This window comes from Anopheles funestus, chromosome 2RL (assembly GCF_943734845.2).
Source record: "Anopheles funestus chromosome 2RL, idAnoFuneDA-416_04, whole genome shotgun sequence".
NCBI classification, from domain to species: domain Eukaryota; kingdom Metazoa; phylum Arthropoda; class Insecta; order Diptera; family Culicidae; genus Anopheles; species Anopheles funestus.
This window is the reverse complement of record NC_064598.1, coordinates 87,490,894-87,514,591: the sequence shown is the minus strand read 5'-3', so window position 1 is coordinate 87,514,591 and position 23,698 is coordinate 87,490,894. Positions and strand designations below refer to the sequence as shown.

The following is a 23,698-nucleotide window of genomic DNA, read 5'->3' as shown; positions in this document are numbered from 1 at the left end:
TTTTAAGGGCGATTAGTTCGGGCTTTATGCTCTAATTACAAAATCATTCCTTTTTTGGGATGAACAAGTGTTTGTGCCATTATTTTAACAGGCAAAAGGAGCGTTTTTTTTAAAAAAGGAATACGTGAGGTTTTGTTTTGGTGTTTTTATTTACATATTTCACTTGAAACGGATGGTAGGAAGTGTTTTTTCATCCGTTACCAAATGGTCATTACAGTTAATTGGATATTTGATCCATTTTGTTGCGTTGGTGTTTATCTTTATCGATTTTATGTTTTTAAAAACATTTGTATGAAAATTTTTAAAGTTTTCTTTAAGAAATGTAGTACTCAGAAGACGATAATTTCAGCAAAACATTTGTTTTAAGTTTATTTCAAAATTACTTTAAAATTAAAAATTACAAATATTGCTAATGATTGCATACCTTTAGGCGTAATCACTCAACGCATACTGAGGGCTCCTTACTGCCGAGAGTAGGACAATTCTTTTTCCAAATAATATGTTTAAACGGTCTCTAAACATTACTTTTATACGCTACACAAAAATTCACTAATAACCCGGTACTTTATCCCTACTCTACAATATCTCGGAAGTTGCTTTTTTCCAAGAAGTTGTGCGATTATCGGACAGCAGCAATCTTTTTCATCACGACCTCAAAGTCGTCGAGTGAAAGGATTCCGACACGGCTGCTACTTCTTCCACCAATAGACACAGATTTAGAATTCTTTCGTACCCAGCCCTGGGATTCCTGCTCTTCACAAGCGGAAGTTGTTGATAACAATTCCACCTTTCGTCCGTCAGCGGGATATTATCTCCTTCCACGCTAAAGGAATCGATCTTCTCCTTTTCCTTCACCATTGTCGGGGCGTTTCTTTTTCCCCATCATTTTACTTCCTTCCCATCCTAACCCTCATCCCTTTCATCCTCCTGTGATGCTGTGTCGATAAAAGCAAAATTAATTCACGTTGGGCTCTCTAATTATTCGGATTTCCTTCTTCGATTGCATATTCTGCGAACATTATCGGCTCCCGGAACCCGGTATCCGGAAGATATTTCCAATCTGTTTCCGGTTGGAGAGTGGGCTTTTGTAGTAATCATGATGCGGAAACAAAAACCACGATTAAAATCGAATGGTTTACGATTGGTCTACGAACAGAAATGGAACTTTAATTGAAAAAAAAAAATCAACAACTAACAAACGCAACAATGACCATCTCACAACAAAAAAAAAACGCGTTCATTGTTTAGTGTACCAGTTGTTTTTGTGTTATGGTCCAACCTTTCCTCGGTAGATCTGTCACCTAAACTCACCACTGACAGAAACGGTCAGTGGTTGATGTGTTAGTGAGATCTACCGAGAGGTCAGGGTTCGCGAGCGAAGGGTCACTTCGGGTTAGGGCTCCGGCGCGAAAAGATCGAAGAGCGTGTTTAGACCGAACCGAGGCGCGCGCGTCCAAATGTATCGTAACGTGTGTAATATATAATTGTTAATTGTCTTAAATGTCCGTGTCGTTCTTAACGTCTTCTAATACGTGACGAAAGAAACAGAATATAAAAGTGGCGACGAGGAAAACGGAAAAAATATAGGAACTATAAACGAAAAAAAAGTGTTATAGTGCAATTATTCGCGTGTGCATAATTCCGCCGCAGCAACAATGTACAGTCCTGATGAAAATTCCGGGATGGACGATCCGCGCCGATTATCACAGAACGGCGCAAACGCTCTGAACGCCGCGTTCACGCAACGCATGCATCCACCGCCGCAAGGTGCAGCGACGCAGCCGCAGCAACCGCCATCGCAGCATCCAGGCGCAGCGTCAGCCCTGGCAGGACCAGCGTCACAAAGTCCTGAATTTGGGATGCTGTACCAAATGCTGCAACTAATGCAACAGCAAATGCAGCAACAGCAGCAACAGGCGGCTCAACAGCAGCAGATGATGGCTCAACTAATGCAGCAGCTTCCCCCAACGGCATCTCAGCCCCCCGCTCACCAGCCCACACCGCCAACAGATCCCGAGCTGGTTATAAACGCCCTAGCGGCAAGCATCACCGAGTTTCGCTACGACGCAGAAGCTGGTGCCACATTTCGCGCGTGGTACTCGCGATTCGAGGATCTGTTCGTGAAAGATGCTTCCCGGCTCGATGAACCAGCAAAAATCCGCCTGCTAACCCGTAAGTTGGGCACAATGGAACATGAGCGTTACGCCAACTACGTTCTTCCCTGCCACCCCCGCGACTTCACATTCGATGAGACGGTAAGCAAACTAAAGGTGCTTTTCGGAAACGTCGAATCGCTTAGTAGTAGGCGATACAAGTGCCTTCAGACGATAAAGGAGAAGAACGAGGATCTGCTTCCGTTCTCTTGTAGGTTAAATCGTGCCTGCAACGATTTCCAATTCTCCTCAATGACCGAGGACCAATTTAAATGTCTAATGTTTGTTTGTGCTTTAAGAGAAGAAGTGCACAACGACATACGAACGAGGCTCCTAACGCGCATCGAGGATCGACCGGATCTAACCCTGGAACAGCTTTCCGCCGAAGGCGAACGATTAATAGGTCTAAAAGAGACTACGGCGATGTTTGCTTCCGGGAGAGAGGGCAAAGTTCATGCTCTACACAGCGCGTACAAGCAACGAGATGCGCAGAAAGAGAAGAGAGACAACAACAACAACAAGCAGCGTCGTCCCGAGAGAAGTGGTGCAGATTCTCCAGCATCCAAACCACCGAGACCGTGTTGGTTGTGCGGTGACTCCCATTGGGTGAGAGATTGTTCTTACAGCTCTCACAAGTGTCAGGATTGTGGGAGATACGGTCATCGCGAGGGTCATTGCAGCAAGTCGGGTCGAAAGCAGGAATTAACGAAATTTCGCAAGCGCACTTCGGTTGCAACACGTGCAGTGGTTGTAAACGTCCGTAGCTTACAGAAGCGCAAATACGTGAGCATCCGAATAGGCAGCAAAACAGCGGAACTGCAGCTCGACACGGGGTCGGATATCACGATAATAGGACGGAAAACGTGGAAGCAGCTCGGCATGCCACCACTATCGCCAGCAAGAGTGCATGCGAAAACAGCATCCGGTTCACGCCTTCAGCTGGATGGCGAGTTTGAGGCAAACGTTACGGTGAACGGGACGACAAAATCAGCAACGATCCGCGTTGTTCCTATAGATTTACAGCTTTTAGGAGCGGATTTTGTCGAAATTTTCTCGCTGGGAACGTTGCCGATGGATGAATACTGCAACAGAATCGGCTGCGAGTCTACCAAATGGGAGAGCAAATTTCCGGCTATTTTCAATGGTACCGGATTATGCACTAAGGCAAGCATTAAACTGCATGTGAAAGAAAACGTCCGTCCTACCTTTTGTCCAAAACGCCCTGTGGCTTATGCTATGCAAGCAACAGTAGAAAAGGAGCTTGATCGTTTAGAGCAACTCAACGTCATCACGCCAGTCGATTATTCCGACTGGGCAGCGCCCATCGTAGTCGTAAGAAAAAGCAACGGCAGTATCAGAATCTGCGGAGACTACTCGACTGGACTGAATTCGGCTCTCCAGTCATACGAATATCCTTTACCGCTCCCGGACGATATATTTGCTAGGCTGGCGCGGTGCAGATTTTTCAGTAAAATCGACCTTTCCGACGCATTCTTACAGGTCGAAATAGCAGCCAAATACCGCCCTCTATTGACCATAAATACGCATCGTGGCTTATACCACTACAATCGCCTACCACCTGGTATCAAAATAGCGCCGGCCGCTTTTCAGCAATTAATTGATACCATGCTCGCAGGATTGAAAGGCACATCAGGTTACATGGATGACGTGATTGTAGGTGGTACAACGGAACGCGAGCATGACGAAAATTTGCTTAATCTTTTCCGCAGAATACAACAGTACGGATTCACAGTCCGCGCGGAAAAGTGCGCTTTCAAAATGCAGCAAATAGAATATCTGGGTTTCATCATCGATCGTCGTGGCCTCAAACCAAACCCAGCGAAGATTGAAGCTATTCTGAAGCTTCCAGCGCCAACAAACGTAAGCGAGGTACGGTCATTCTTAGGCGCAGTTAACTATTACGGAAGGTTCGTTCCGAAAATGCGCGACCTAAGGTACCCTCTAGACGTCCTATTAAAGAACGAAACCACATTCGTATGGACTCGCGAATGTGAAAGCGCATTCAAGCGATTTAAGGAAATATTGGCATCGGATCTGCTACTTACACATTACGACCCAAATGCCGAAATAGTAGTATCTGCTGACGCTTCAGCAGTGGGACTTGGTGCCACCATAAGCCACAAATTTCCAGATGGCTCATTAAAAGTAGTACAACATGCCTCGAGGGCACTTACGACAGCGGAAAATAAGTACAGCCAAATCGACCGTGAGGGTCTAGCCATCATTTTTGCAGTGAAAAAGTTTCACAAAATGCTGTACGGTCGGCATTTTCGTTTGCAAACTGATCATCGTCCGCTGCTCAGAATCTTTGGATCGAAGAAAGGCATACCGGTTTACACAGCTAATAGACTGCAACGTTTCGCGCTGTCCTTGCAGTTGTATGATTTCAGCATCGAGTATGTACCATCGACACAATTCGGAAATGCTGATCTGTTATCGAGGCTGATCAGCGAACATGCGAAACCGGACCCCGAATACATCATAGCCAGCACTGAGCTCGAGCAGGACGTAAGTTACGTTGCAACGCAGTCAATTAAAGTATTCCCTCTTAATTTTAGAGACGTTGCGTCCGCTACAAGGGCTGACCCGATACTACGGCAGGTACTTCGTTACGTCCTGCAAGGGTGGCCTAAAAACTACGCCTATGGACAAGAGCTGGCGCGGTTCTTCAATCGAAGCGAGGCGTTATCCACGGTACGTGGATGCATTTTGTTCGGGGAGAGGGTGGTCATACCTACCAAGCTGCGTCACATATGCATAAAGCAGTTACACGAGGGCCACCCAGGTATGCAACGGATGAAAGAACTAGCCCGCAGTTACGTGTACTGGCCGGGCATGGATGAGGACATCGTGGAGTGTGTTAGAACGTGTCACGCATGCGCGGTTGCCGCTAAAACACCTCCACGCGCTAAGCCGGTACCCTGGCCGACTACAAAACACCCATGGGAACGCATTCACGTCGATTACGCGGGACCGATCGAGGGTGATTATTTTCTAGTAGCAGTCGACGCGTACACGAAGTGGCCAGAGGTAATAAAGACGAGCAGCACCACCACACCGGCAACGATAGCAATTCTACGAAACCTATTCGCAAGATTCGGGTTTCCCGTGACGCTAGTAAGTGATAACGGACCGCAATTCACTAGCGCCACGTTCGATGAATTCTGTGCTAAGAGCGGCATTCAGCACATAAAAAGTCCACCGTTTCATCCTCAGTCCAACGGGCAAGCCGAACGATTTGTCGATACGTTCAAGCGGTCTATAACGAAAATCGAAGAAGGTGGAGCGTCGCGTGGCGAAGCACTCGAAATTTTCCTTCAAACGTACCGAGCATCCCCCAATCCTGCTTTGGAGCAACATCGGTCGCCAGCGGAGGTTATGTTCGGGAGGAAAATTCGAACTGCACTGGAGCTGTTAAAGCCACCGCCTACGCCAGAAGTAGAACGAGAAAGACGAAATCATCGGTTTCAGCGCAACGAGCTCGTCTATGCAAAGTGGTATACGCGGAACTCATGGAAATGGGTTCCCGCAAAAGTGAATCGACCAATCGGTGATGTCATGTACGAGATCGAGACGAACGATCACCGGACACACCGCCGCCACCTAAACCAATTGCGGAAACGAACGGAAACGAAGGGCCCACATCGATCGAACACGCTAGCGGATAGCTACCAACTTCCGCTAGATTTCCTCGTGGAAACATCACACAACGACGAACAGGCAGTGTCTGCTGGAGGCACTGTGGAACCATCTGTACCTTCCCCACATTTACCATCTCCCAGGCCGGTACCTTTTGTACCAAGACGACATCAGCAGCCGGTAAGATCGCCACGCAGGTCTTCTAGGTCTAGAAGACTTCCGCGTAGGCTCGAGGGGTACCAGCTGCAAACTAAAAGGGGGAGATGTTATGGTCCAACCTTTCCTCGGTAGATCTGTCACCTAAACTCACCACTGACAGAAACGGTCAGTGGTTGATGTGTTAGTGAGATCTACCGAGAGGTCAGGGTTCGCGAGCGAAGGGTCACTTCGGGTTAGGGCTCCGGCGCGAAAAGATCGAAGAGCGTGTTTAGACCGAACCGAGGCGCGCGCGTCCAAATGTATCGTAACGTGTGTAATATATAATTGTTAATTGTCTTAAATGTCCGTGTCGTTCTTAACGTCTTCTAATACGTGACGAAAGAAACAGAATATAAAATTTTGTATGAATGGTAAATTTTCAGACATCAGCATGATTTGAATATCTTTTAAATGGAAATAAACCTCAAAAGAAAACAAAAAATAGAGACAAAAAAACTCTCCCCATTTCGGACAACCACGCAGTATAAATTTTTTCTCTTGAAAATGAATTCCTTTTTGCTGCTCGCTTGACGCTAATATGGGTAAGAATCTGTCTGTCTGTCCGTCTAGTCGAAAGGGAGGGCGGCTACAAAAATGATGCTAACGACCCGTTGATCCACTCACTTGCATTTGGATCGGTTTTGTCGTTTGGTTCGTTAATTTGTGCTCTCATTTATTCATGTTAAGTGTACCATCTCGGTTAGGGGATTTTGTTTTTTTGTTTGCTCTCATCGGTCCTTGCATCATTGATTTCCAATTAACAATTATTAAGCACAATTTCCGTGAAGGGTGGAAATTGTTTCTACGTGAAGTGGGGTTACATTTTCCATTAGTATCTTAAGATGTTTTACAGCAAATCGAACCGTCGCTTATAATACGAGAATGGTGATTTGTAACGCACGTGGAATCAACGTTATGCGGATTGCATACCTTTTAGGCGCTAAGCAAATTTCAAGTATACGCTATATGTACTAAAAGGTTCTTTTGATCATAACCAAATAAAAAGTTCGTCCAGAAATAGATAAATTGAAACAATTTGAGTGTATTTAGAATAATCATTCCTTAACACTCCTGTCACTTTTGGACACTGGGTCAACGGGAACTTCCCTACCGGCATCTTTAATTAATCCAACACATTTACAGCACACATTCAACCTAATCGTTCCGCCGGATGGCAGGATCATGTGCTAATGGACCTCTAATGAGGCTAAATCCACCGCTCACCAAACTCATTGCGGCTCATGCGACTATAAAGCTCCGGTAGCCATCACCCAATTCCCCGGCGGAAAATGTACGGCCCAATTTCAATTAGCATAATGGAGCGTTCGCACAAAAAGGGCGGCGGGGTACCGCGGTATCCGGTTGCCTACAATGTGAACGTTTCTGATCGGTTGGCCATCGATTGTAGGCACGGTGCACAGGAAGCAAATAGCAACACGGACTTCCTTTTTATCTTGCGCGGTTGACAGCTTCCGTTTGAAATGTGCGACCGTGTCGCCCCCCGAAATGAAAACTGTCAACCGTGGTTTATCGGGTTGAGGGTAAAGCATGGTTCTTGAGGAAGAGGTGGCAGCATGATGCAGGAAATTGAACCGGGAACATCATTTCCGGGGTGGGTGTCAGGTTTGAATGAGCGGTAGAGAGTACCAAAAATCAACCCACCGCACATATAAATTGTAGACTCGCAAAAAGACTCTTAACATGCACGCTGTCGCTTGTTATCAGTTGTATTGAAATCGGTTGACTTTTTCCGGCCTATTTTCTCCATACGGAAGGACGCTTATGTGGGATGTGTTTTTCACGATTGTAAAGTGTCATTTTCATCGACCCATATGGTCATTGAAACGTTGAAGCACATGTATAAATAATGCATTCTCGAACATTTTCTGTGTGGAAGAATGAGTTAACATAGTGGTTAAAGTCGAGACGTAGCTCGCCTCCACGTACGAGTAAACAAATAGAGAGAAAAAAAAGACACAATCCGGAACCACCGGGAAAAGGTTTTTCTTGTGAATGAAAACTTCACAAAACGCGCGTACTAAGGAGTAAATAAATACTTCTTTCTCTCTCACACACTTTGCGCAAACGCACAGAAAAGCCGCGTGGTAACCGGTTTGCCGAAATGTTCCCTTTCCAGTGTAGTGTGTTGTCCTGGTTTTCCGGCTATTTTCTCTCCCCGGGGCTGTTTGAGAAGGCTAGCGGAACATATGGTTTTACATCAACAAAGCCCCACCCGGCACTCCTCAGTGTGTGGGAACTAGACAAAAAAAAAAAACACTCATCGAGAGGATCCTTTTTTGGATAATATACTGGAACTCTCACAAACATTGACTACCACCTGTTTCACTATGAGTTGTGTCCCTTTTCCTTCCGCTGGGGACGATATGTTCCATCCCTTTTTGGAAGCTAAATCCTTGCGATGAGTTTTTCCCCTATGAGAAGTTGCTCTCAAACTTTAGCGATTGGATCCAGAGAAATGTCCTTCCCGTGGTTGATGATAATGGTTCATCTGTTCGCAGTTTGTTTCGTTTAGTCGTCCTGTAACAATCGTGACGAGTGGATGTTGCTAGTGGTTGTCCTCTTAACTCGAGTGCAATTTTCGTGATAGTTGATATTTCGTAGTGCGCTAAAGGTGTGTGGACTTAAGTATTGTTTGAGGAGTTTCTGAACAATACAGAACAGATGATTCATCCTCCCATTTGAGGATCTTTTTTTTTAACAATTTTGTTATAGTGAATGTGTTGATCTGCTGTAAAAGAAACTGATTGTAGCTCCGGCAACAATCCTTATTGCAGCAATCTAGTGTAAACCAAGCTACTTCACTACCAACCAACAAAACTACTTCCCTTAAGGCAAGGCACGCAACGTACAGAAGGTAAGCATTTCAAGATAATTGCATCGAACTTGTGGTGCAGCGGAAGCGTGTGGGAGGTTTCACCGATAAGGCTAGGGATGCAGTCGATCGGTACAACACAACACTCGTAGACCGGACCGGACATACACGGACCGCATGTTGAGGATTGAGCGACTTGGGAAATATTTACCCTGAGCGTAATCAATTTCGCATCGACCTCTGGACGTGTATGGACGTGTGTGTCCAAAACGGCAGGGACACCGATTCGTACTTGCATGCGGTGTACAACCTCGGCAAACATCGGTATGCAACGGCCCAGTATGGTTTGCTGTAAAGTGCCTTCCGCTCTTATTGATAGACGAGTACCTTATCGCCAAGTTGTGGCAGTGTGGGCGAGAATGTCCAATTACTTCACAGTGCAAAATACCCAACGGGGGCGGTACGAGGATCGTGTCCGTGCGGTGACTTGAACGGAGTTTGTGGAGTACGATGGAATGAAACGTCAAAGCGAAATGACACAAATTAAGGACAGTACGGACGATTCTAAGGGTGCCCTTGATGGATCACTTGGATACGAGAAAATTGGCATGTTGACAGGATGGCAGTGGGATGAGACACGTCGATTGGCTTTGGTTTTTTTGTTGCTCTAGTAAAGCATGAGATAGTAGTGCGAGTACACCGTCATTAGATCTCGGATGAAACGATTGTCCACGAGATGTTGCGATATTTGTGAAAATAAATACAAATAATTTTCATGTCAATCAGTGTCAAAATATTCGAAATGCATGCTTACTTACAGCAACGAGTAACGTGTTCCAAAATCCATCAAAGCTCAGACGCTTGCAATAATCTTGAAGCTTATCACTGCAATCTGTAGATGCATTCACAACCATAAATCCCTCCAAATGCTACCATTTGATCTATTCTGGATGCGAAAGCCGACATGGATGATGCACTGCCAACTTCCGTTTGAACACTATCAATACATACACTCACACACACACACGGTACCGGAGGCCGTTCCCAAGCTCCACACAAGTCCACATCGTCTATATGTCTGGTATGGAAGATCTGTGGAATCTCTGTTTGTCTGTCAAAACTGGTAAAATGCATATATACTGTTCAATTTAATTTTCTTCACCAAACATTGCCGGCGCCAAAAAGAGGGTCGCGTGCGCACGTCACGGGTTATAAATCAAAATCGAACGTGAAAACGTGAAAGTTCCGTTTTGCGAATGGGCTAATGGGGTTTTTTGGACGCCGCTCGTCAGTGTGCTGGATGTTTCTCTCTGTGTGTGATTTTTTGGAAATTCTTTTGCCATCGAATCCCTTTCCGTTGAAGTTCACACGGTCGTGCATGGTTTGACGATCGGAGCAACAAAAACCCATCCCCGGAGTAGATGTCTCCGGGGTTTGGGGGTTTTGTTTACTCAAACTCATCTTCTTCTGGGCTGGAAACTGCCGAGCATGTCACACTTAGGATTACGTTTCGAGAGGACGCCTACCATTGGACTGGTCCAGACAGTTACCAACCGAAAGTTTTAGTCGCCTATCGTCGAACGAACGTACGGGATGACATTGTTGCCGTACGGTTGGCCATCCTCCAATGATGGAGTGTTGGCATGGCTCTCGGCACACTTGTGTGCGTACTGGATCCGACCGTTCGTGTTTTTTTGTTTTTGGTTTGGGTACTATTTCCAGAAAACGGTACTATGATTAAGTCGCATGTCGTGTAGAGTGGCGCTCAGAAAGGATTGACGTGCGTTGTCCACCGGAAGGTCGTACAGCAATGGGATGCACTATGAGGTAGGTATTCCGGTATCGCTGTTGGCCACTCGCACAGCGAACAGTCCACTGTCCGGGTTTTCGTTGTCGTTTTTCGTCATCCGTCATAAATTTCGGCATCCGAATGTCCGAGACGAGATATGCCAGTGTAAAGGGTTCTCGCTTTCGACTGTCTCTCCCTATCTGGTGGGGAATGCGATTCGGACGAACTTTTCTTTGAATTTCGGCACAATAAATGAACACCCGGATGGACGACAGCAAAAGGGTGAAAATTTTCAGAAATTCATAACGGAACAATCATTTGTTGCCAAAAATAGATGGCCAGATTTTAGACGGGGATTAGAGCGATTGGGCCCCACCGTAGACATCTCTTTCTTTGATTGCTTTGCTGTTTTGTAGTACAGGGCCGTAAATCATGCTGTAAATGCCGCCAACAATCGCGGGTTTATATTGCTACCCAACGTCCGGACTATGCTTCTATGTAAGGTTCTGCCGAAAGAGCAACTCCGACACCCATTCACAATCCCGGTTAATCCATTCATTTCGATTCTGTGCGGGTTTTCCGGAGTTTGTTGGCCGAACAGTTATTGCTTATTGACCGGTGGTCCAGGGCTGTAGAATTTCGCGACGGGATAGGGATTATGCCCGTAAAGGTCTCCAGTGTATCGGAATCAATAGGCGGGGTTCGTTTGCAGTTTATTCATTCGTTTGTCACATTTTGGTATCGATTGCAAAGAATCGAGCCCATTGTACTGTGGGGAGGGCGCAATATGAAATTCTTCCGATTGTGGGTAATGGTTGGAGAGAGAATCTGGTGAAAAGGAGCAGGGATATTGGGAGTTGTTGTTCCACAAATATTGGGAAACAGATCCATACATAGAAAAAAGAAAGAGCTCAAATAATGTTCGTTTTTTAGACACACATTTGAGATGATATAGAATGCAGGACCGCGTGTCGAAATATTTCCATATTGGAATCTGATTGCGGATTTCTACACTAGATTGTGTTTCAAATTTTACGTCAAAGGTATTTAAATTTGATGACTCAAATGCCGTAATGTAGTGCCATCAGTGGCAAAACGATTCTAGTGAGCTGTACGATACAAAAGCTTTAAGCTTTAATTGTACAAGGGATTCTGATACAGACACCACTACCTAATGTAAAACTATAAAATCTAAATGTTCATGTTCAATCGAATAATAACCACGAAGGATGCACTATAACAATTCCTCTTGCTGCACCCGTTCGATGTGATACGGCCAGTATCGTAACCACAGCCCACCTACGGAGGCCACCCAGATAACTACAGTAATCCAAGTACATTCATGTAGTGTTTTGGTGTTGCTGCGTTGCTGTAGCGATTCACAAAACGTAACAATATAATCCCTCGAAGCCATAAATAATCTCACAATGTGGCCCACATGTCGCAGTCACTTGTGTACTGTTTTTGCAATGAGCAGATTATGGGAGCCGATTCGGGGTTCCGTGGGATTACATCTTCCAACATGTTTTTGATAACTATCCGATAAAGTCGAGTGCCTAGTACTGGGAACGATTTTTGTCGGATGGTTTGTTCCGTTTGTACTGGTCGGTTGGAAGAAAACGGTTTGGGCCGTTATCTGCACAAACGACACGACCGGAATAGGGTGGATGATGTGAGTACATTGCTAGGAGTCTATACAGCAGGATCTCTAAGCTCGATCGATAAAATAAGCTTGTTTACGTCTTGTTGTGCAACGCATTTAGCATGCATTTAAGAAGTAAGCACTGTTTTACACATTCGTCTGACAGGCAGACGGAATGTTGGCGTGAACACAGCAAATGCTCAACGTTAGCGATCGTATCATCGCAGCGTTTGCCCTGCACATTTTACATCCGTTCATTAGATTTATGCATTTGAATTATCGCTCGTTGTTCGGTTTCGAAGCAACAAGAGGAAGAAAATTATACCTTACACCCGAGGCAAATGCAAATGGTTGGTGTATCTAACATTCCCCGACCGTTACATTAGAAAGATCCTGCAGGCTGGTGCTAAGATTCCAACGTATCAACGTCATTTATTACTTAAGGATGACTGGCAGTCAGGACAGGTCGTCGTCCACACATCGGTAGACACATCCGAATGGTCCAAGTGGAGAACCACCGCTCCAAAAACCTGGAAACTGAGGATATAAGGACATGGCTTAACCCAGTGCAGTGAATCCCCTTCGCCCTTTTTGTAGCCACCATATTGTGCAGTGTGTGTGTGTGTTTGTTGTGTGGGAGATTTATGATTTTTTCTTCCGGTTTTACGAAACGAAATAGCCAAAAACGTTCCGATGCTCTCTGCGAATTGCGAATGGTCCGTCCGTCTAGTGCGGGAAATGCATTCACAATGGGGGGCGTTAGTTCTATATGCAGGAAATAATAAAAGTGAAGGTGAGTGAAACAAAAGAGAAAAGGCAAAAACTATTTTACATATTACTTTAACCAGCTCGGGTACCGAGAATGCATATTTCCCTGCACGGTGGAACACGGTGACTTTAGATGATGATAGCAGATGGAACGCACACGGGAAAGCTCACATTTGGCTCTTTTGGCTTTTGGCCGAATTTTGCTGTTTTGTATCAACCAACCTGACAGTTTTAGCCGTACTGCATTCATTCCCGGCCACTGCAACTCATTAATTCATTCATTTTTCGGCACGCTGTACGGTTACGTGAAGGTAAGGAAGGTACACTCGAATCTTTCGTTCCAATGCATGGTTGGGTTTCCTGTTCGGTGTCAGATAGCACGAGCACGTCACTTGCACCCGTACACTCTCGTATATTCCCTACCCATCATCCTATGAATAAATATTCGTAATGACTGAACATACATATGTGCACCACCGAAATATACCGCACAAAGCACACAGATTGTAGTGTCTCCAAAAAAGCACCCACTCACCCCCGCCCAGTTTCCATTCCGTGGAGTCAGATGATCCGAATCACGTTTTGGGGGGAGAAGGACTTTTGTAGTGGGAAACCGAAATGTGTACCCATGAAAATGCATTTCTGTGGAAGGGTTTGGACGCATTTTTGGTAAGCTGAAGGGAGCGTGATAAAGCGGAAGTGCTGGAATACAACTCACCAAAAATAAATCTCCCAACCTTCCCCGGGGGGGTGGGAATGGTTTTTGATGATTGAATCGGAATGGGAGCAGTTATCATTATGCATTTCTTGAATTGAATGGAAATTCTCTTTTGATAATCAGTTGACAGGTGGAGCACTAAAGGGAAAACCCGGCAGGCCCGGGAAAGCGTTATGAAGATGATGAATTAAAATTTTAATAAACGCTCCATCATCCACACGTTCAGCCCAAAATACTGTCGGTCCGGAACAGTTTTGTGGCGAGAGAGGAGAAGAGATATTATGATATTTTGATATTCCCTTTGGGGCCTTTATCAAACCCGTATCTAGGGAAGGGTGCACAACAAAACCAAACTCATCCCGGACATTCATTGCGGTTCTGGCAGTGTTTGCCTATTCATTGCATACGTAACATCTCCGGGGAAATCCGGCCTACCCCGGTGGAGTCTAATCCGTCATACGAATATCAAAAACTCGAAACCGTAAGCCCATGTGGCGCTCATAGACGCTCATGTGTTCGCATATTATAATTCTACCAATCCAGCGGGCCTATTTGTACACGTGTGGTTTTTTGGCGAGACGGCTTATGCTATCTTCAGGACATACATGTCAGCTAAGTCATATTTTTCCGGGTCGCGCTCGTTTCGTGAGCGTGATGATACCTCTTTTTGGGAGGCTTGTGGAAGGTTTTTTTTCTCCCTATTGAGATGAGATCTCCAAAGACGACACGGATCGAAGTTCATAAAAACGGCTTACGGTTTATTTTGATAAGATATTACATTTCGATCTCGGAATGATAATCCTCTAGCAGTGTTTCCGCCTCGTCAGCGCTGGTTAGGGACAGGAGGGAGCGGTAAGCAAAAGAGTTCTGGCGGTGGGAAGAAGTTTGGAAGTGGTGGAAGAAACCTTGGGAAAGCTTTTGCTTTGCACCTGCAAACATACGCAGAGTGTGTTCGTCGTGTTCGTCCATGTGTAGTCGGGCGAAGAACGCTAAATTTAGTCTCGAGTTGTGACGACTTTTGCAACTCCTTTTTCTCTCCACCACTCCACCCCGTTTGTCTCTCTCCCTCTCTCTCTGCCTTTGCATCATGTATTCCTTTTCCCGGGTTGCTGTTACAAAACCACCAAGCCGGGCCGAGAGTTGGAGTTGCCTTTTATCGGCGTTCTTGTCGGTGGGTGTTTTAGTCACCGTGTGGCATAAGCTAAAAAGAGCCGTTGCAAGAACCCAGACTACAATCCCGGTAATTCCTTGTACAAACAGATGGGTACGGGTGTTCGTCGCGTCTGCGGTTGGTATGTGTGCTGCCATCGATTATAGCGTCGTTTCCTCTAGTGCCATGTTGCGATGTACATCGGAACGTTCCTTTTTCAACGGCAAGGAGATCCACGGTACGGGTTATACTTAGCAGGAAGGCTCCGACGTGGAACCTTTGGCTAACGATCGGACAAAAAAAGGGATATTGCAAATATCATCGCCATCGTATCGTAACGGTAGGAGTCATCGATAAAGGAACCCCCAACGACACAGGGACAGGGCCAGGTTCAAAGTTCCGAAGTTGGTGGATAGGCCGCGAAAACTCCTCGGATATCCATTTTTTTATGGTTGTAAATTCTTGCACCCGAAACGGGCTGGGAATGATGAAACCGTGGATGAAGTTGCGCTACACAGTTCAGTTAATTTCTCCGTCACGGAAAACCGAACATCGCCGTGATGGTACGGTTCAGTGAAGCCATGGGAAAAATGGCGGCAGGGCAATCACCTCAACATTGCCCATTGTTGGATTTGTCTGCTCGTCTATTTGGAGGTTTCACTACGACATTCGGTTGGTGTAGAAAGTGAACGCAAGGTGGTACAACAAAAAAAGATAGTTCCCGTTTCCCTGAAAAACCCAAAAGGTTCAGTAGTAGTTTCAGCATAGATTTCGAAGGAACTAGTTAGCCTTAACGAAGGATGAGTAGCGATGATCATTCAAGCGTGTGTGTACAAGGGGGAAAAAGCAGGAGATTATTAGAGATTGAACTTATCCGTTGTGTGAGGTTGCCGTTTAGTGAGACGATGCTTGTATTAATAAATTGCCCACAAGCGTGGCATGATATGGAGGCTGGAAGACTTTTGAGAATAACTTTTTACTCCTTCACCATTGTATACTGGCGGCTTCCGACATTGTCGAGGTATCGTGTTGAGGAATAATTTTGCGGGAAAGTTTTATTACGATGCATGCACTTTGTGCATCCATTTTCACGTGCTGAGGTGCTGTAATCTGAGCTTGTTTCATACAGGTATTAGAAGGGCAAAGAGATAAGGAGAATATAGCATAGACATGGTCTTTTGGCTCGGTAATAGCATGTAAGAAACAAGCATAAAACTTTGAGAAAAATAAATTTTCTTTCAAACTTGTAGCAATATACTTCTAGCTGAGATCACTTGCCGTACGTAGAAATTACTAAATTACGGACAAGTTTAGTAACCTCTTCTAAAAGGCCAATATGTATGTTTTAAGAATATTTTAATCTTCTAAGAATCAACCCACACATATAATCCTCTTATGGTCCTTATCCTCACCCAAGCAGACGATTAGTATCAGCTTGATCTCCAACGCACGGTAGCGGAATTGAAATGTTCCCGAGGAGTGAAAGAATTTTCTTCAAATATCTTCAACATTCCACAAAAATCTTATTAACTGCCTAATAACACCACAAAGGCGTTACATTTCCATTAGTACACACCCTCTTCGATGTGGTATAAAATGTTTCTCTGGAAACGATGCTAACGAACGAATTTGGTAAAGCGGCAAGCGCACGGATAGCGGCAAATATGTCATTTCCACAAGGCGACCACATCATACGGGTGTCCTCCGCATCCGCAGGCCCGACTCCGTTTCGACAGTTTTTTTTGCCTTATTTTCCCACTACGAACGATTGAAAAGAACTCGAAACAAAACAACAAAAAAACCCTCAACGCCACAGAAATCCCCCATTTAATGCTCAACCAAATGAGCAACGATAAAGGCGCCCAATAATATCCTGACGTGACGTGTGGGTGTGTGTATGTGGAAAAAAGGACAGTGAAACAAATAGACGACAAAAAAAGAACTTACGGATGAATTTTTCCGGAGATCTAGAGTGTGAAGGGAGAAGAGTTTTTTTTTCTCTCTCTCTCCTTTCTCTATCCCAGTTATAATAAACTTCTCGTCTCGTCCAGACGGATCCGTCCGAGTCTCTTTAATGTTTTTCTTTTTCGGGGCAAGGTTGGAGGGGAGAAAAAAATCTACTTCCACCCATTATCGCTGCTCACGATGCGATGATACGAGTTTGGCGCACTGTGTTTGCCTTCCGCTTCCGGGTTTCACAGTGCTGCAGACAACACGGTAGTACCCGGCCCGGGCCGTACAATGTTTGTCAGTGCCACGCTGACACGCTGTCATTCTTTGTTGTCTGTAAATGATAAATTTTCGCCGGGGGTTTGAGAGTTTCGGTTTTTCGTCTCCATCATCCCATTTCCGCTTCTAAAGCCTTATACGGTAGTCAGGGTCAGGCCGATTACCGATGGAAAAGGGGAATCGGTGAAGCAGTGACAGGAGCTGTGGGTGAGTACGTAACCTTACTTTCTTGAAATTTTCCGAGAGTAAATGATGTGGAAAGCTTTCTTGTTTGTATCCCCTTTCGCGAACCCCTTTTTCCCTTTTGTATGTGTGTGTGGCGTGTGGATGGCTGCAGATTATTACGGTGGTTTTTGGGTGATGTTGTCCCCACTTGGGAACATGGAATTGCTCGAAGCAATTACTCAGAAGTTGCTCCGGGAGCAACCGGGAATGAATGTCAATCAATCAAACCATTTTTATGACTTTACGTTGTTGCCATCATTTTGTTGCTTAAATCCTAATTGAAAAGGACGTCACAATGTTTCGCTGAGCTTCTTCAGTGCGTACGCATTAACTTCCACTAATGGTGTGTCTTCCGCAAGCTGCTTTTAGCTTCATCGAAAGGCATTTTTATAAATCAAAATTTGAAAGAAACTAATTGGACATGACCCACCACCAAATTCCAATGCGATTAATTCGTGAAAATAAAGCGCAAAAATTGACTGTCTGACAGCATGAAGATCCACTTTCAAACGGGCCATCATTGGCAGGACAGGCAGGCCGAAAAGAATTAACTCATCGATATAATCTTTTGGCACTGTGGCTGTGCCTTATCTATCGCTGGTGCTGAAGTGTACACCGCCAGATATTGGTTTTACGGCTGTTTTTTGGTTCGTTTTTCGCTCATCCACCCTCGGTTCTAATAGGACCGTAAACCTTATCGTAGGGAAATGGTAATTCGAACATAGCACTGGTGCACAAACAACCGTGCGAAGCGAAGCCACTTCCCCGTAATGCGTACGGACGGGACTCGTGCCCGTGAAGTGAACTGCTAGTGAAAGATTGGATATTCATTTTTCATGTGCCATTAAGCGCTAGAGGCATACCGATGATGGCATTCCGCTGAGATGGTACGCAGATTTGGATGGTAAAGTTTATCTTCTGGGCTGGGTTGTTATTTCTTTCCGACTGCTTAAAAGGCTGCTGGCGCTTCTTCCGTTCTTGGTGGAGATGCGTTTCCAATATTGCCTCCACACGCGGTAGAAGAGCGCGTGGTTGTTATATCTTCGTAAGGATATAGCCAATGCTCATGAATGAAGAAGATGATGATGATGTGGTGGCTGTAGCCTATCAAATGGTACCGTGCGGTGGTTGTGTGCGTTTTGCACCGTAAACAGCTTCTGCATTATGGTTCCGTTGGCGTGTGGTACCGGTGAGTGCAGTTAGAAAGATATGGGCGTAGGGATAACAGCAGTGGCACAGTCGTAATTTCAGCTTATTTACGATGCTACAGAAACTTGTTGCTCGCAATGTTTGGATGGTATGATAAACATGAAATTGATGGAACCTGCCCGTATCCCTAAGGATAGACAAATCTCTCTAGAGCCTTCTTTGAATATGGAGGGGAATGATTGAAATCGAAATAACAGAGTGCTTTTAGCTGCATTAGGCATTTATCATTTTTAATGCACCGATAGATTAGGAGTTGGAAATAGGGAAACAATATTAAAACAGTCTATAATATTATTTTTTTTACTGGAAATTGTTAATATTTATATATCTGCGAAACACCCAGGACAATTTGTTGTCTTCTGCTCAAAATCAAAACCTTCGACAGTTTGTTAACACAGGATCGTAATAAAAATAAATTACGATGTTTAACGTCCTGACATGCCCTAAATGCCTACATCATTTTTCTAAAAATAGGCAAAGTTTGACACGAAAGCATCAAGCTGTTTCAATACCATTTTCTTTTACCTTCTAACATAAAAACAAATAAAGTGCATAAGATCGGAAAAACAGTCAAAAAGGCATACAATTTGAATAAACAGCGCCATTTTTTTATTGAAAGAACTACGCACCTAAATCATCGTTGAAACATTTTTCACGCATACACAACTGTTAAGAGCGAATCATCTTCCGGGAAATAAAAACATATTCTCGTGAATGTGATGAGTGTTTTTTCGGGGATGATGATTTTCCAATGTTTGCTTTACGCCGGTATCTTGAACGGTACGGCGAATTTTCTTTTTTTTTTTATATAATGGATCCAAAGTTCGGTCACGTGGAGATTCCCTCCAGGGCTCCATTTGGTAGTATGTGTTCACTTCGATTTTGCTTTCACTTGCGTAACGACGATGGACGGTTGAGTGACGGGAGACCATTGACCGGAAAACTGGGTGCGGGCATATGTGCGTACGTTTTTGGATGGAATTCTAGCCTTCTTATCGGTAACGGTTACCGCGATGCAGACTTTTCAGCTTTCTCTCGTTTTGGGGCTTCCGAAAGAAGCATTCCCTCGGAAGAAAGGTTACTAAAGATGGGAGGAGGATGTATAAAGGGCTTTGTGCTGCCTTTTACCCGTATATGTGTGGAAATCCCCAAGCTTTCTTTGCCTGTGTAATGTTTATCAAAGTCATTTCCTATATCAAACACACACACACATACGGTTACGGCATCTTACTGCACTGAACCCATATCCAGACCGTAATCTTAAGGACACGGAACGGGAATGGGACACAACGTTACTCAACGGAAACGTACGAACGGGATCCTGCTTAACGGAATTAAGTTTTCATGTTCGAGATAAATTGATACTGACAGCACTAATTGTTTCGTAAATATGTACGTCGCAGCGGATCATGCATTCGAATGTAGGGAAAGAAGCTGGGAAGGAAGCTGTATAATGTGTGCCGTACCGAGACGTTTTGACGAAGGCGCGTCCTGGCTGTCGTGCCGTATTGAAGAGGGTTGTAGTAAGGAGGTCGCGTTCTAGCCTGGTAGGTTCAATTCCACTAATCTATGTGTTGCGTTTGCTCGTTTTCCGTTTGGAAGCCTATTTACATTAGCGCTTTGACTGATGGTTTTGAAGGAGGGAATGTGAGAAATGTGTGGAGCGAAAGTGGCGTCCTTTTTCACGCCATGTGAAAATGGGAATAAATCATGAGTCGCTTTCACGGCGCCACACGCGTTGTGATGTTGGGATGGGATGGGATGGAATAAACAGACGGACTAACAGTATTCATTTGTCCGGATCACGCTGTATGTCAATGGAGCTGAATATTCGCCGGTCATCTAAACCAACCAAACCGACCGGTTGTAATCTCCTGATGTGGATGATTCAATTGTCATGATTTCCGTTGCTCTCTCTCTCTCTTCGGGCTCATTCTCTGTAGCGATGCTGATTGTACGGAATTCTCTAGCGGTTTTTGGTCCGGTTTGGTGTTGCGAACCTTTTTGGGACGGATGACAACGCTGGTTGGACAAAGTTTTTGGTTGGGAGTGATTTAATTAATACCTAACTACATTACGATTCCAAATCTGAACGGTCATCCCAAAAGTACTTGTCGGGGATCGTAGTCGTCTATTCACCGTCCAGTCGTCAAGTTGACTACAATTACTGGATGTAGTGGCGTGAGTAGATCGACACCGCTCTGTACAAACTCTGCTCACATTTAGTACCTAATTAATTTACTTTTTTCACATCTCCCTTCGGTTAGTGATAATGGTTTTGGGGAGTTACGTTTCTTTGATGTGATTTCTGCTATCACTTGCTACAATATTCGTATTTTGTGCTCAATGATAATCAAGTCCAGGGAGAGCAATACAATAGAGGCAGATCTGCCCTACGAGAAGTGTAATATGTTTCACAGGATGGGAGTAGGGATATAATGGGTTGAACGTGTGGAAGTTAGCCACCCTACTACTGCTTGTGGTTGTTGTTGTGGATAACAAAAAAGCATATTTTACATCTTATTGGAGCAGATGTAATATCTCAAAGGCAATTGTGGTAATGAGTTTGTCTCGTTTAACGAATAGAAAGCATTTTCTTCGTTTCATCAGATAATTTCATATCATTATGTGCAGATTTGTTGGGGGGTATTTACAAAGATTGCATTTATTTTTTGCTAGAAAGATTGTCTGATAGTTAGTAACAGCGTTTGAATGTAGCAGTATTAACAAAAGGAAGAAACTGTCGGTACTAAATTAAGTCGCCTAAAGTTATGCAATTTTCATCACAAAATGACAGCAGCGTTTGAATGTAGCAGTATTGACAAAAGGAAGAAACTGTCGGTACTAAATTAAGTCGCCTAAAGTTATGCAATTTTCATCACAAAATCTATTTTTTATGCAGCATTATGTGATCTAGATGGATGTTTTAAACACATTTTTGAAAACATTTTCACTTATACTTTTTTCTTCTTCTATGTAGGTATATGTTTATATTAATACTAATAAATCGAAGAAAAAACTACGATGCTTTTGTTTTGAGACATTTTTCAATTCTTGCTAAAAGTTCTTGCAACAATTTATGGCATCTTTTATGCTCTTCCCGAAGGAGCTACTATTCATAAACGTCCCGAGGTGCGGACGTGATTCATGATACAATGTTTGAACTTTCCATCATCAATTCCAACCCGAACATGGTCCGGTTCCGCAGTTCACCGTAGCAAGTGCACACCGTTAACGATGAGTTGTTGAGTACGACTGCTGCTTGACTGTGCGTAAAGAGATATTACTTTCCTGCGGTTGAAAGTACCGCTAGAGCCTGGTGGCCCCCGGGGTTGGCCAGCACGGAACTCAATGAAGCCTGCAACGAAAGGTTTTACTCTCAGCATTGAGCATTCGGGTCCGAAGTTTATTCCCTTCGCGTCAGCTAGGGGTGTGTGGGAGTAAAGTCATAAATGGAAAAAGTTTCCCATGTCTACAACACTCCACCCGAGTACTCCGAGTGCATTCGGCGCACTTTTGAAGGAGTTGAAACCATCGATACAAGCGAAAGTGTAACCAGGGGGGGGGGGGGGGGGGGAGAGTACCTAGACAGGATGGATCCCATGCCCAGGAAAGTCCAACATCGGTTGACCTCCGGTTTGAGTGGGTCGTTTCAGTGCGAGGAAGAGAATCTCACGGAAAACACTACAGCTGCATCTGCTGGTTCCTAAGCGTGGGATGACGTGCTTCATCCTGTGTTTCTCACGGAGCCCTCGGAGAAGAAGTCATAGCTGGCAAGCAAATCGTAAATAATAATGCAACGTAGAAGTGAGAGCACTCAGCACCCCGGTCAGCGTGGGGTAATGATTTTTAATATTTATACCACCAGCTTTGTGTGACGATGGTGGTGGGTCGCATCTTGCTTTCCGGGAGCCAGGAAAGAAAGCAAAAGTTTCTACCTCAGAAATCCTGGCGCTTTCGCTTCGCAGAGCACGTGAGGTGCGTTACATAACTCGTTCAACTTCTCCCTATTTCACTGCACGCTACACTGTGTAAAGAGGGCAATGATTTAAGATGAAAAGTTTTGCCAACGGTTGAAGACTTATGTCTGCGGAAGGCCAGGTTCAGGTGAGCGCGTAACTGGCGGGTCGTCGCCAGGCGTAAAAGTTATGCGCCCTTATGAGATATGGCTTGGGCTATTGCATCTTGTTGCAATGCCGAACGGTTGCGGAGCGAAACGGAAACGGAACCTCCTGTTGCTATGGGTCGGGTGAAGGAAATCACAAAACCCGACGCGGAAGGCAAAGTTATCGGTTACCGGAAACGGCGGAAAAGTTTCACCGAGACCGAGAAGCAAAGCAAGCGGATGGGTTATGTGGAGGGGACGATGGGACAGGTCATGGGTTTATGGTTTAGCCGATGTGGCAAATATTTGTGCACGCTTCGAAGGGTGGGGAAACAAAAACTCTTCTCCAAAGTATGCCGTTTTGTTGCAGTTTGTGTCCAAAGGTTTGACGCTTTACGATGGTCGAACGTGGACCTGGGAGTGTGGCGAGAATGGCGCACGGGGGGTGTTGTTTGCAAAATGCTAAATATGTTCGCTTTTGCCTGGCAAACTTCTCAGATTACTTTCAGATCATAACGATAATAATTACGATGAAGATCATGACGATGTTAACGAGCCAGTTGGTGATGATCTTGATGGTTACGAAGATGAGATAGTAGACCATTTCTGTCGCTAAGCTACCTTTTCCAGTAGACACACCGTCCGACTTTGCTGTAGGTGATGCAGTATACACTGACCGGGCATGTAAAAAGGGAAAATGCGAAAAGCTTTTGGCTGAAATCTGGCTTTTATGACCCAAATTGATGCTTTCCAGTTAATGAAAAGTCCAATATTGACTCTGGTGACAGCTTGCCGGCATGATGCTGCCCTAGTAATAGGGGAGCGGTAAAGTGATGAGTAAACTTAACCCAACCGGCAGAACCTTGGACACAGCCAAAAAGCAGCGTAGTGAGAGAAATCCCTGTCAACATAAACCATCTGATGAACACAGAAGGAAAGCACAGGTAAGGAAGGGATCATTCAACTACTACGTAACGCAAAAATGAAGACTTTTGGACATATCGCAGAGATCTGGGTAT

The 23,698-nt window shown here is 44.8% G+C and overlaps 2 protein-coding genes across 3 annotated transcripts in view; both read left to right on the top strand.

Annotated features, from left to right (window-relative positions):
• Window positions 1-1,258: 1,258 nt before the first annotated feature.
• LOC125765626 (uncharacterized protein K02A2.6-like) lies at window positions 1,259-6,295 on the top strand. The gene has a single exon (XM_049430959.1). The coding sequence runs from the start codon at window positions 1,656-1,658 to the stop codon at window positions 6,102-6,104; it is 4,449 nt and encodes a 1,482-aa protein (XP_049286916.1). The 5' UTR covers window positions 1,259-1,655; the 3' UTR covers window positions 6,105-6,295.
• A 2,058-nt stretch (window positions 6,296-8,353) lies between these two features.
• The window catches only part of LOC125765627 (EGFR adapter protein-like), a 48,861-nt gene continuing 33,516 nt past the window's right edge, over window positions 8,354-23,698 (top strand). For both annotated transcript variants that reach the window (XM_049430961.1, XM_049430960.1), the window contains exon 1: window positions 8,354-8,886. The gene's annotated coding sequence lies outside the window, so the exon portion shown is untranslated. The remainder of the gene's footprint in view (window positions 8,887-23,698) is intronic.